The sequence below is a fragment of the Ranitomeya imitator genome, chromosome 1 (genome assembly GCF_032444005.1).
Source record: "Ranitomeya imitator isolate aRanImi1 chromosome 1, aRanImi1.pri, whole genome shotgun sequence".
NCBI classification, from domain to species: Eukaryota; Metazoa; Chordata; class Amphibia; order Anura; family Dendrobatidae; genus Ranitomeya; species Ranitomeya imitator.
The window spans coordinates 1177392599-1177407126 of NC_091282.1; the positions used below are offsets into that span (position 1 = coordinate 1177392599).

The following is a 14528-nucleotide window of genomic DNA, read 5'->3' on the forward strand; positions in this document are numbered from 1 at the left end:
AATGGTAATTTCCCAACAGTTTTATTATTATTTTTTTGTTTAGTTTTTCAGCAGTTGCACCTCTTTAATATTTTTTTTTTTCTTAAAATTAAATAAATAAAATTGATGGAAAAATTCTTTTTTTTTCTTCTTCTTCTTCTTATAAATGTAAATAATTCAGGTATTGCAAAATAGATGTTAATTAAAAGAAGCGTGTTCCATTAAAAAAAAAAAAAAACAGCTGACTGTCGAAAGGTTTTCTTTTCGAAAATATAAAATATAGTGCATAATAAAAGTTGGGATTGTTTTTTTTTTTTTCGGGAGGGGGGAATGGGTGGTGTTTAGGCGGAAAGAAGGGTGAAGATTGATTAAATACTATTAAGAGCGTGGGGAACATGACAGATCATATTAAGTTACGATTAAGGGTACATAAATAAATTAGAAAGAAGTACTTCTTCGAGAACAGCAACAATTGTCAAACATTTAAAACGTGAACTACAACCACATATTAACAGCAAAAGTCAGACGAGTCACATATTATACAGTACAAAAAAACAACAAAAAAAAAAAAAAACACGCTGTCGACAACCGGTAAGAACACATTTCGTTTTTTTCTCATACACAGAAGATTGTCCCATGGGTTTTAACTCAGAACAATGTTTGTTTTTTTTAACTTTCTGATTCTTTCTGTGTTCAAATTGTTATTTTTGCTTAGTGAATATCTTATCTGTATATATATCGTTATTTTTTATCGTACTGATTTTTCTTTATTACTCGGTCTAGTTGCATTTATCCCCATGGCTTAAATTTAAAATATCGTAATTAGCCAAAAAAGAAAAAAAAAAATTCCTTTTCTTTTTTTTTTACATTTTTTTTGTAAATAAATAGATATATTTTTTATGAAAAATAAAAAAATAGCAGCCTTAATAAAATATGTATAAAAAAAATAAAAATAAAATAAAAAAAAAATGTACAGGGAAACCAATTACAACATTTTTGTTTTAGCCAAGCGTCACTGTTGTCTTGAAGGGGCTTAGTTATGCAACTAGCCATCTGCTTTTATACCGTCTCCATTTTGACTTTAGTAATCGAAAGCGTCAAAGCGTTTATTATTTTTTTTATTATTACTAGTAATTATTATTTGTAACAGGTAGGCGTTAATAAATAGATTGTGGGTTATATATTTGGTGGCTGATTATAAGTGTGCTGGCCATCTTTGGTCTTTTTTTTATTTTAAAGGGGCTGTCCACTTCTAGGATAACCCCTTCTTAAACTAAATGTTTGGCTCCGATAAAATAAAAAAGCCTATACCCGCCTCCCATGCCGGCGACATTCTAGCTGTGTCAGCACTCACGGTCCCGGAACTCTCATGCCGTGTTGTGACACGTGACCTCAGCGCCCAATCAGCAGTGGCGTCATTGTCTCCGCCTTCATAAGGATTGGACATGAAGAGGAAGTCAGGGCTGCAGCTGATCCCTGACTTCCTCTTCATGTCCAACCCACTACGAAGGCGGGGACAGTGAGGCCAGCACTGATTGGGCGTTGGAGTCACGTGTCACAACACCACACGAGAGTTCCGGGACCATGAGTGCTGGAACGGCGCCAGCAAGGGAGGAGAGTATAGGCTTTTTTATTTTATTAGGACCGAACAGGTAGTTCAAGAAGGGGTTATCCTAGTAGTGAACAACCCCATTAATTACATTTTTTAATTTCATAAAATTTGAAAAATTGGGCAGGAAAAATTAGGTAATTGTTTTTCTAATAAAATTTAAAATTAGGTTTGTTTTTTTTTTTGTAATACAATTTTAATTTTTTTTTTTTCCTCTATGCTACTTCACGTCACAAGATTCAGACACACCACGACTATTGCACGGGGATAACAATATTACACCCAAATCCTTGTAAATTGAAGTCCACTACTGACCAGGACACAGAATGGCTGCACTTACTATTCTAAAACAAATTTTAATTTTGTTTTTATATTGTACACATTTAAGGACATCTGTTTTACTTGAGTCACGATTCATGCAAGTATGCTTTTTTTTTTTCCTTACAAAATTTTGTAATTTTGCTCATGCTACTGTACCTAGTTTCAAAAGAGCTTTTTTTTTTTATTTATTTTTTTTGTATATATCTTTTTTTCTATCTGCAATACCGTTTTACGTGTGGTTAGGTAATAGTTCCAGTGCATGCATATGGTGTAGACAGGTAGGTAAACATGCATATTTCACATTCTAAAACTATGGCAATTTTCGGCCATATTGTGCTGCCTGCCTTGTTTTTTGTGTTTTTTATTTTTGCAGTGCAGATTTCGAGAAACCTTTCAATCCTGTATAAATAGGTGGCATTACACAGAACACCTATGTAGCAGCAAAGCTAATACAGCTTATGATTAAAAATGTTTAAAAATAGCTAATAAAAATCAGATTATCTGAGGTATTATTTCTTGCAAGTCAAAATGGAGAGCAAAAAAATCAACCCTATATTATTTTTAAATTTACATACACACTTAAAATATCAACAATAAAAATAATCTTTTAGTAGCAGACATTTTTCTTTTTTTTTTTCTATTAATTGCTACCTTTGGTAAATAACTGGGGCTGATTTTTAAGTTAAAAATCCATGTCTAGAAATAAGTGCACACTTCATCTATATAGATATATATATTTATATAGCAGCAGACTGTGTTGCCCCTATGCAGAACATTCCCATAACTAATTTCAGCATTCCATTATAAAAGAACTTGGAAAAAAATATATATATAAAAAAGAAAAAAAAAACAACTTAACATGAAGATATCACAAAGAATTAGTAAGCCTGAGATGTGGGGTTTTGGTGGAAAAAAAAATAAAATAAAATAAGAGGCTTGTTAGTGTTTTGGCTGCTGATACAGATGCATGTGTAGAGGACTGGGGTGAAAAGCAGAAGAATGCACTTATTTCTCCTGCAGGTCGGTATCTTAAAACACAGTAAGCCGCATGCACCCTTCTCTCGGGGAGTGGTAGAGAAGCCATGTTTAGTTCCAGCGGAAGTGGATCTGACGAGGCCGGTCGGCTCCTTCCTTCACCAGTGGCTTGTGGAATTCACGCCCGGCGCGGGAGTGGATATTTGCCCAACAAAACTCACAGTAATACTGCAGGCATGTGACATTGGCACAGAAAAACGGAGCAAATTTCCCACTGCAGCGGGCTCCCTGGCATTCATCGCACATCTGGTCGTCCAACACGTATGGCTTCACCTCCACCTGCAAGCAGAGAACAGACGAGCTTCCGTTTAGTCCATGATCCAAAACCCAAAATTCCTCTTTATCTATGGAATTTTACAATAGTGCCCTTCTTCAGGTTCCTCTTCACATTTGCCTAAAAAAAAAAAAAAAAAAAAAAAACACAACAACCCCTACCAACAATTTGTGATACTATGTTGGGAGAGGTTTATGCTATATTTGTCCATGTGTGAGCTCTCCGTGGCTTTGAACCAGGGAGGTGGAGTCGGAGAGTCGGATCCCATTTTGGTGGAGTCGGAATCGAAGTCATGGAAATTGAGGAGTCGGAGATCTGGCTTACCAACTCCACAGCCCTGGTAGGGCAGTGGAGCCGGAGCCCATTTTGGTGGCGTCTGAGTCGTCGAGACAAGAGCCAATTTTGGTGGAGTCGGTGTAATGGAAATTGAGGAGTCGGAGGGTTGGGTTACCAAGTCCACAGCCCTGTCAGGGCTATGGCGTCCGAGTCATGGAGTCGGAGCCCATTTTGGTGGAGTTGGAGATTTGGCTTACCAACTCCACAGCCCTGCCAGGGCTGTGGCACCCGAGTCGTGGAGTCAGAGCCCATTTTGGTGGAGTCGGAGTCATGGAAATTGAGGAGTCGGAGTTGGAGGCTTGGCTTACCGACTCCACAGCCCTCGCAGGGCTGTGGCATCTGAGTCGTGGAGTCGGAGCCCAATTTGGTGGAGTCGGAGTCATGGAAATTGAGGAGTCGGAGTTGGAGGCTTGGCTTACCAACTCCACAGCCCCCGAGTTGTGGAGTCGGAGCCCATTTTGGTGGAGTCGGAGTCATGGAAATTGAGGAGTCGGAGTTGGATGCTTGGCTTACCGACTCCACAGCCCTGCTTTGAACGATCGCCTGTCGACTGTCAAAGGTTTCACCAGCCCACAATGGAGTTTTCTCCCATTCTCCCTTCATTCTTGCAGAAAAAGGGAAGGATTCTATAAGCTCCTAATATTTTGTAAATAATTTGAGTTTTTTGTTTGTCGCTGGTCACGATGAGGAAATGTATTTCACAGATTCTTCTCTACGCGTCAGAGGGAAAGTGGAGCATATGTAGTTTTATTTGCCCCCTCGACGACAAGCGGAGAATGTTCTGCTTGTCCTCAGCAACATAAAAAAGTCATAACAATGTGTGAAGTTCACTTAGTGAAAAATGGCGAGAAAGTAGCACTTTCTGAGCATAGACACCTGAGGAAGGCCGGGTACAGCGAAACACGCTGTGGTTTTAATATAGAAAATCTAATTTATATACATATATAAAAAATGTTATTGGGTTCATTTAAAAGAAGAAAAGAAAATTAGAATATGTAATTTACTCGGCCTAATCCTGGCCGGGAGGGGGAAGTAGTGCACAGTGGCCTGTTCAGGCAAAATCTAGATGCGCCTTTACTATCACCAACCTCACTGCACACAAATTATTTTTAATACCTTTAAACTGTAAAATGATATCTTTATCCACAATCACGTAAAGGTAAGAAATGACAAGTCTGTAATGGTTCACAGACTACAGATATTACTGGCAGGGTTTACAGGATCTATGACAGGACTGACTGTGGGGCCCTGATCCACCGCTTACCCTTTTATCAATGTCGCCATGCTGAAGCTGCACAAATCGAGCGCTGATGGCCGCAATGTAGCTCTGCTGATTGGAGAATGCAACGCGTCCAGCACCTTTCGGATACTTCAGTTCTGGATCTGTATCGATTCCTGCGTAGCAAACTCCCCCGTAGAGACGATCCATTATCATAGCCAGTTCCACTGTAGCAAGGAGAATGAAATTATTAATAGGTTGGATGGAAAGGATGCCGTACCCCTCCTGGATTCCCCAACTGTTTACAATCCCATTCTGCCCTTTTTTGTCGAAGGGGTCTAACGACCTGGACCTCCAGCGATCAGCAATCTACAAGGAACCTGGCATTAAGGCCCTGATAAATTAATTGGTTATTTTTCTGTCTCGGTTTTATGCTTTTCACAGTTCGATTTTGCACCAAAATTCATCAAATTGAATGAACTTGGCACAAATTAATATACACTGCTCAAACAAATAAAGGGAACACAAACGGCAGAATCTAACTCCAAGTAAATCAAACTTCTGTGAAATCAACTTGGGAAGCAGCACTGATTGACAATCAATTTCACATGCTGTTGTGCAAATGGAATAGACAACAGATGGAAATGATTGGCAATTATCAAGACACCCCCAATAAAGGAGTGGTTCTGCAGGTGGGGACCACATACCACATCTCGGTACCAATGCTTTGTGGCTGATGTTTTTGTCACTTTTGAAAGTTGGTTGTGCTTTCACACTCATGGTAGCATGAGACGGCCTCTACAACCCACACAAGTGGCTCAGATAGTGCAGCTCATCCAGGATGACACATCAATGCGAGCTGTGGCAAGAAGGTTTGCTGTGTGTCAGCGTAGTGTCCAGAGGCTGGAGGCGCTATCAGGAGATAGGCTAGTACACCAGGAGACATGGAAGGGGTCGTAGGAGGGCAACAACCCAGCAGCAGGACGGCTATCTCCGCCTTTGTGCAAGGAGGAACAGGAGGAGCACTGCCAGAGCCCTGCAAAATGACCTCTAGCAGGCAACAAACGTGCATGTGTCTGCACAAATGGTTAGAAACCGAATCCATGAGGATGGTCTGAGTGCCCGACATCCACAGAAGGGGGTTGTGCTCACAGCCCAACACCGTGCAGGACGCTTGGCATTTGCCACAGAACACCAGGATTGGCAAATTCGCCACTGGCGCCCTGTGCTCTTCACAGATGAAAGCACGTTCACACTGAGCACATGTGACAGACGTGACAGAGTCTGGAGACACCGTGAAGAGCGATCTGCTGCCTGCAACATCCTCCAGGTTGACCGGTTTGGCAGTGGGTCAGTAATGGTGTGGGGTGGCATTTCTTTAGAGGGCTGCACAGCTCTCCATGTTCTCGCCAGAGGTAGTCTGACTGCCATTAGGTACCGAGATGAGATCCCCAGACACCTTGTGAGACCACATGCTGGTGCGGTTGGCCCTGGGTTCCTCCTAATGCAGGACAATGCCAGTCCTCATGTGGCTGGTGTGTGTCAGCAGTTCCTGTAAGAGGAAGGCATTGAAGCGATGGACTGGCCTGACCGTTCCCCAGACCTGAATCCGATTGAGCACATCTGGGACATCATGTCTTGCTCCATCCACCAACGTCACGTTGCACCACAGACTGTCCAGGAGTTGGCGGATGCTTTAGTCTGGGTCTGGGAGGAGATCCCTCAGGAGACCATCCGCCGCCTCATCAGGAGCATGCCCAGGCGTTGTACAATAGGGAGGTTATACAGGTACGTGGAGGCCACACACACACTACTGAGCATCTTTTCCTTGTCATAAGGCATTTCCACTGAAGTTGGATCAGCCTCTAATTTGACTTTCACTTTGATTTTGAGCATCATTCCAAATCCAGACCTCCATGGGATATTTATTTTGATTTACATCGATAATTGTTATGTTTTATTGTTCTGAACACATTCCACTATGCAATGAAAAAAAATTTGCAACTGGAATATTTCATTCAGAGATATCTAGGATGTTGTACTTTAGTGTTCCCTTTATTTTTTGGGGCAGTGTATATATAATTTTTGCTTTTTTGCTGGAGTAAGATACGCAAAATTCATAGAGGTGAATGTCCCTTAATGGGAATCTGTCACCAGATTTTTGCTACATAATCTGTGAGCTGCATGATGCAGGGGCAAAGACCCTTAGATGTGTCACTTGCTGTTCTACTCATTGTACTTTGTATAAAAGCATTGTTTTATCAGCAGAAGATTATCACTAGAGGACTGCTTCGCCTCCTGCCTGCTTTCATACCCCGCCCCCATCACTGATTAGCAGCTTTCTGTCTATGCACAGTGCACACAGAAAAACTGCCAATCAGTGATGTTAGCAGGGTTATACAGAGCTGAGCATTCAGAGAACTGGAAAATGTAAAGCAGATGAATCACTGATTTTATCAATCCTATAGCAAGCAGCCCAGTAAGTGAAACATTGCTGGAATCCGGGTCTCTGCCCCTACATTATGCTTCTCTCAGATGGGGTAGCAAAAAACTGGTGACAGATTCTCTTTAATGACTTTGGTGCATCGTTCTACATTCATGCATAAAGTACATTTTTGACAAAATTATGCCTTTTTTGGTGGCGCAAACTATGCGGAATTTGCTGGCTATGTCCCCTTTGTTGTTGGAGCTGGCCAGGATGGGGTAAAAAGTGGCAACATGTTTACACAATTATGAGTTGCACAAAAATCAAATCGTTTTATGCCAGAATTCTGAAGAGAAATGTTTGATGAAGTGGGCCCCTAAAATTCAAGGGGTTACTACCCCCCCCCCCAAAAAAAATGGTTTCTAATTGTGGAAAGTAACAAGCTAGGCCTAGCATCTCAGAGTGAGGAGACTTGTACGCCATGCAAATAGAGATACCGGTTTGGCTTTTATCCTAAGTCACGTGACAAGGCTTGTTAAAGGGTCAATATTGACTTTTAGGATTCCTCCTTCCTATAGGAGTCGCTAGAGTTTTAGTCCTCTTCATCTCTGAAGAGGAAACTTGCATGTTTAATCATTTCCCAGAGGAGCATTGCATGGCTTATAAGTCTCCTCACTCTGACATGCCAGGTCTGGCTTGTCACTCACCTCAAAGACAAATGATACTTCTTAGATCCCAGTCTTAGCCTCTCACCTAGCCAAATCAGATCTCATACCTTTCACTGATGAGGGGCAATACCAATAAACATGTGTCGACAAATTGAGATTCTGGTTTGGTTACAAAATCATATGACAAGGCTCGTTAAAGGGTCGACACTGACTTTTAGAATTGTTACTTCCAAAAGGTGGCGCTAGAGTTCTAGTCCTCTTCCTATTTGAAGAGGCAATTTGCATATCCCCCAAAAAAGGGGCAATAAGAACGATTTATCGGGAGTTAAAGAGAACCAGTTATCAGGATCATCCATGTTACACTGAAGGTATGGTCAGAATGGCGCTTTCATACTGATCTAATACATAGCTTTAGTGCAAAAAATCTTCAGTCTGGGTTTCATTAAATCATTATGATAAATTTTGTTTTCCTCTGTGCTTTTGTGGCGGGACTGTGGGTGGCATTCCACATCTGACGCCATTTTCTTGAAGACAGCCGGAGGTCGATCTGCGCATGTGCCATTTTCGTGAAGACTGCACCAGCAAGAGTGATGTGCACATCTAAGACAGCGCCAGCCCAAAACTTAAATGAATGCATGATGATGAATGCAACAGAGGCAGCGGACGGTTGTAGATAACCCCTTTGGGACAAAGACCCTGCACACAGTCCTGCCCCATAGCACAGAGGAAACTGAAAATGATCAAGATGATTTAACGAAAACCAGGCTGCAGATTTTTACACTAAAGCTATGTATTAGATCAGCATGACAGCGCCGTTCTGCCCAGACCTTCAGTTTAACATGGATGATCCTGGGGACAGGTTCTCTTTAAGTGTTCGATAACACAGGTGAATGAAAGCGTAGCGCTATCCTTATTGAAAGCCATAAAACATCAGGATCCGTTGGGTCCTCCAGAGTGGGAGACATGCTCTCAATTCCTTCAACTCCTCTGCCAAAAAAAAAATAAAAAATTCTGAAATCCATAACAGGGTTTTTACTGTGGGACACCGCTGCACGACGTACAGCCGCGTAGGTGTCTGCGGAGCGCCTTAGCACGCTGCTTAGCATATAATTTACTAATAGTCACCATGAATAATGCCTCTGTGTAGCGAGCGAGTGGGCGGAAGCAGGCGGAGCACTACTACATCCACTGCTGCCAACGTACAACCTCTCTATACAGAGAGAACAATGACATGGAAATATATAGGCCTATGCAAACCAGGAACCGCAGGCTCTGACACCAACAGAAAAAAGAAAAACTACGGCATGTGTGTAGTAAGCAAATAATGCACTACAAGTCACACACCGCGCAGGGTTATTAGCATATGATATGCATACTACACAGAGGAAGGTCAGAAGTCACGGCTCACCGGAAGCTACAAAGCTCCCTCGTCTAATACTGTACAGCTATATCTACACACTGTGCACACTACCCACACAGAAATTGATTCTCTGTGCAGATTTTACAATCAGCAGCATGTCAAGTCTTTGTGCGGATTATACAACCAGCAGCATGTCAAGTCTCTGTGCGGATTTTACAATCAGCAGCATGTCAAGTCTCTGTGCGGATTTTACAATCAGCAGCAGGTCAAGTCTTTGTGCGGATTTTACAATCAGCAGCAGGTCAAGTCTTTGTGCGGATTTTACAATCAGCAGCAGGTCAACTCTGTGCGGATTTTACAATCAGCAGCATGTCAACTCTGTGCGGATTTTACAATCAGCAGCATGTCAACTCTGTGCGGATTTGCAATCAGCAGCAGGTCAACTGTCTGTGCGGATTTACAATCAGCAGCATGTCAAGTCTTTGTGCGGATTTTACAATCAGCAGCATGTCAAGTCTTTGTGCGGATTTTACAATCAGCAGCAGGTCAAGTCTTTGTGCGGATTTTACAATCAGCAGCAGGTCAACTCTGTGCGGATTTTACAATCAGCAGCATGTCAACTCTGTGCGGATTTTACAATCAGCAGCATGTCAACTCTGTGCGGATTTGCAATCAGCAGCAGGTCAACTGTCTGTGCGGATTTACAATCAGCAGCATGTCAAGTCTCTGGGCGAATTTTACAATCAGCAGCATGTCAATTCTCCGTGCGGATTTTATTGCGGTCCTCACTCTTAATAGAGAGAAATTTACAACAAAATCCGGAACTTATTGCTGAAATACAGTGGAAATATTGCAAAAATGCAGCCATATAGCTGGCCTTGTAATATATTTAACCCTTTACCTGCTCTCAATGGTCTTGGGACTCCTCCTACAAATATTGTTTTCCGGGGATCGAGAGGCTGTGACCCGTCCATCACAAAGTCGCTATCACTCAAGTTCCAGGGACGAATCTGAACCTATTCAATGGGGGAAAAAATGAGTTAGTCCAATGAAATAATCCTGTGACCTTTTCCTATTCCTAGAAGCATTTGCTGTATCTAAGAAATATCTCCCAATATCTGGGTCATGTCCCTTAAGTGCAGCCTAAATATAGTAAAAAATATAGATGCACAATTTATACATTGCCATAACATATACAGTGCCTTAAACAGGGCCTGTCACTTGGATTAATCAGTAAAGAAATATTTAAATATTATTATTTTTTTTACTTGGTATAAATGCTTCTGTTCTCCTGAATCTGCTGCTTGTTTCCTTTGCTCCTGGGCCTCTCCATTCCTGAGATTCCTTAAAGGGTTTTTCCCATCTCCAAGATTCTATTTCAAATTGTAGTAGATGTAATAATAATAATAATAACAAATATTTCCAATTAGAAATGTAGTATAGTTCTTCTGATTCGCTATGTCGCTTACCCCATGTGCAGAGCAATGCAATAGCTTAGGTATCCATGGTTACAACCACTAACAACTAAGTAACTGTCACTATACGAGTGGTCGTAACCATGGATATCTAAGCTACCAGAATGCCCTTCTCATAGGGTAAGTGACATAGCTAATAAGTAGAACTATACAACATTTCTAATTGGAGGTATTTGCTAACATCATTATTGTTACATCTACTACATATTAGAATAGGATCTTGAGGATGGAAATGCCCTTTAAAATGTAAATCTAGTCTTTGTCCAAGTGGGTGTGGTCATCAACGCTATGCTCGGGGGAGGTCACGCCCAGTTTGATAAAAAAGACTATATTACACACACAGAACAGTGGACCATTTCTCAGGAATAGAGAGTTGCTGGAACAAAAAATAATTACTGTACCAACAGATTCTGGAGAACAGAATCCGAACCCCACTAATGATAATGTCCCAGCGTGCACCATCAATGTGAAATCCACTGCAGGCAGTCACGCGACAAATCTATTGCCTCCTACTGCAGACAAACAATCTCAAAGAGAGCGGGCATTCATTCAAAGGATTTTTATGTCTTTCTCGGAGCTAAAGAAAAAATACTTAACCCCTGCAAAAGCTCTAACACTCGCCACTGGACCAGATGCAATTATTTCCCGATGGATTCTGATGGTAAATATGTATGTACGGTATTTTTCTCCCCTAATGTTTAAAGGGAATCTATCATCAGGTTTTGTTGCAGGGACAGAGACCCTGATTCCAGCGGTGTCCCTTACTGAACTGCTTGCTATATTTTGTATACAATCCCTGTTTTATCTGCGGCAGATCTAGCAGTTCTGAGGGTATGTGCACACGTCAGGATTATTTCCTTACAAAATCCTGAGAATTCTGCCAGAAATCCGCCTTTTTTCGCGCGGATTTCTCGCGGATTTTGCGCGTTTTTTGCGGAATTTTTGCGTTTTGTTTTTTTTTCCCCTGAATGACCTTTTTGATAGCAAATCCGCAAAAAATCCGGAAAAAGAATGAGCATGTACGGATTTTTTGCGGGATGCGTTTTTTTTTGCGGAAAAAACGATAACATCTGCACAAAAAATGCGGAATGCATTCTAAATGATAGGATGCATAATGTTAGCGTTTTTTTTACCGGATTTATAGCGTTTTTATGGCGAAAATCTGCAAAAAAAACGCTAAAAATCCTGACGTGTGCACATACCCTGAAAGCGGAGCTCCGTAAAAACCCCGTCCATATCACTGATTGTCAGTATTCTGCCTATGCACAGTGTACACAGAAAGCTGCCAATCAGTTGTGGGGGCAGCAGGTTTACTAGTCCTCTAATGATAATCTCCTGCTGATAAAACAGCAAGTGATACATGTCTGGAATCAGGGTCTGGGTCTCTACATTATGCTGCTGTCTGGTGGCACATTCCCTTTAAATATAACTTATTTTTAAGTTTTCGCCCTTGTTCTGGCTCTCTTAGAAATGGAATATATTCTCCTGACATGTACTGATGACAACCCAGGAGATACAGTAGAGGGTCATATATAAAATACATCGGTATCACTGCCATTAATACACCTGGGCTATGACTCAGCACAGACGGGGAAAATACGGCCCCCATCGGACTAGCTAAGGCATGTGTGACTTCTACAACGACAGAACGGAGGCGTGACATAATGAAGCGTCTCGGTTCCACCATCTTGTGGAAACTGTACTGGATTTGGTGCCTGGTCACTTACCGGCTTGTCCTTGATGGTGGGGCTAGAAACGCACAGATAAAGTTTGGAGTCTTCTTCAATGCAGGCTTCAATGAGGGCCTGGACTGAGCTTTCTTCTTGGAAGAGAAGAAATGCATAACCTGTGGCAAAAAAGACAAAAAAATGGGAATTAACACAAAAAAATGACTAACATTTACACAAACACATGTGAATTTCCTATAATACATATGTACCGGTATATTGTACGCAGTCCTGTAGGGTTTTTACAAAGTCACTCAAATAAAGGGAACCTGTTGGATTACTCATCCTGCCTAAACCACGGATAGCCTGGATCATGGACAGGCGGCGGACAGGTGACAGGTTACTCCTTATATACAAACAAACAGAGACTTGTCGATCTAGTAGAGCCGGCCGGGGTGAAGCGAGAGGGGACCTGCCCAGATGTCTCTGTTCCCGGCTCCTCACAGCATCTCAGAGTCAAATATAAATCCCCAATTCATGCATCCACTAATGCCCTCGAAAAAACTCTGACCCATAGAGGAAGACTTCAAAAGACCTCTGATGGTGTCTACTACCATGCAGCAAATCAGCAATTCCTTGAAATCCCAAGATTTGCGAGGTGCGGCCTCCACAGAACGGACTTGTTTTTCCGTCGTAATCAGATTGAGATCTGGGGAAGTTGGAGGCCAAGTCAACACCTCAAACTCTTTGTCATGATCCTATTCCTGAATAGCGGGACCAACATGATGACCATTAGATTCCTTCCTTGGACTACTTTTGGTATTTGCAGATTACTTTATGCTGTAAACACCCCACAAGACCGCCATTTTGGAGATACTCTGACCAAGCCTAGTCATCACAATCTGGATCTTGTCTTAAGGTGGTATACACATAAAATAACTGTCGGCCTAATGTTCTTTCAGGGGAAAACTATATCTCCTGACTCCCCCAACACACAGGAGCACTTAACTAGGCCGAGCGCTTGTGCATTTTCAAAGGGTAGAGAGAAGAATGCTGCTCCCAGAGGAACCTTACTGACCTGAAAACAAAAGGATGGGGCATGGAAATGTAACAGTCCAATCCTGCTCTCCCCCGACATCATCTGTTAGGGTTCTTTCACATAGAGTTCCTTGGCCCCACTGGAGCTTGTGTCCAAACCCTCCGCAAAATGGGATTCGGACGTATGCACCAAAGAGGTCATAGACTGTAATGGTGCCAACGTCTGCTCTGTTGTGCCTCATTTTCGAAAGTGTACACCTACTGGAGGTGGACACTCAGATGTAGTAGACTCTGTACCCTTCCGACAATTACTCAAAGTGCACGTACGCTCTGCTGTCACCGTTATGGTCTATGGCCCCAGTCGGCACATATGTCCAAATCCAGTTTTGCAGGAGGTTTGAACGTAAACTCCAACAGGGCCACTGAACGGGTGCCTTGATGCAAGGTGAAAGCACCCGTAGGAGATAGTTGGTGGACCCCATACACATCAGATGGTGGGTTCAGTGACTCAATTGGGGGTCTTAAGATCCCTACACTTGATGATTTTGTAGCAGGAAAAATGGCCAACTTGAAAAACAGAGCGCCTCGACAGCTGCCATTGTCATGAGATATCTCCCGTTAGTCGATCACCCCGCGGTGGTTTTTTCATGTTGTATATTTTAATTGCAATTAAAATAGACAAAAAAAAGTGCCCCATAATTACCACATCCAGGACAGCGTAGCATAAAAAGCTAATTACACTGGCTCTACCTGACAGAGAAGGAACTGTCTGTGTATTGTAAATTCAGGCCATGGCGTGAGAATTAAATCCTGATGCTTTTACAAGTCTCCACGCTGCAGATCCGGCAGCTGTCCCCCAGCCTGAAAAGGCCACAAGGATCTGTTATAAATAAACTGAAATGTTTAAAATAACCCGTAAGTCAGTCACCTCCAGGTTGTCCGGGATTAGTCAAATAGTGTCACACAATTGCCCCAGTCGGCTTTTCCTGGATGCAAAACACAAGTTTGCCTTCCAGAGTGAAACCGGAGACAATGGCTGGCTCCGACCGCCGCGCTCCTCCTGCTTAAATATTTGCCTTTAGAAAAAGAAAAAGACCCGCACTAATGTATCAGAACGAGTGT

The 14528-nt window shown here is 42.2% G+C and overlaps 1 protein-coding gene across 4 annotated transcripts in view; it reads right to left on the minus strand.

Moving 5' to 3' along the window:
* Positions 1-1762: 1762 nt before the first annotated feature.
* CPEB2 (cytoplasmic polyadenylation element binding protein 2) overlaps positions 1763-14528 on the minus strand; it is a 91212-nt gene continuing 78446 nt past the window's right edge. For 3 of the 4 annotated variants that reach the window (XM_069744729.1, XM_069744726.1, XM_069744728.1), the window contains 4 exons: positions 12429-12547; positions 10128-10242; positions 4819-5000; positions 2122-3223 (listed from right to left, as the gene is read on the minus strand). In XM_069744729.1, the coding sequence (XP_069600830.1) occupies positions 2996-3223; positions 4819-5000; positions 10128-10242; positions 12429-12547 (644 nt within the window). In that variant the 3' untranslated portion in view covers positions 2122-2995. Of the gene's footprint in view, positions 3224-4818; positions 5001-10127; positions 10243-12428; positions 12548-14528 lie in introns of all 4 variants that reach the window. The other variant, XM_069744727.1, reaches the window with a different exon arrangement.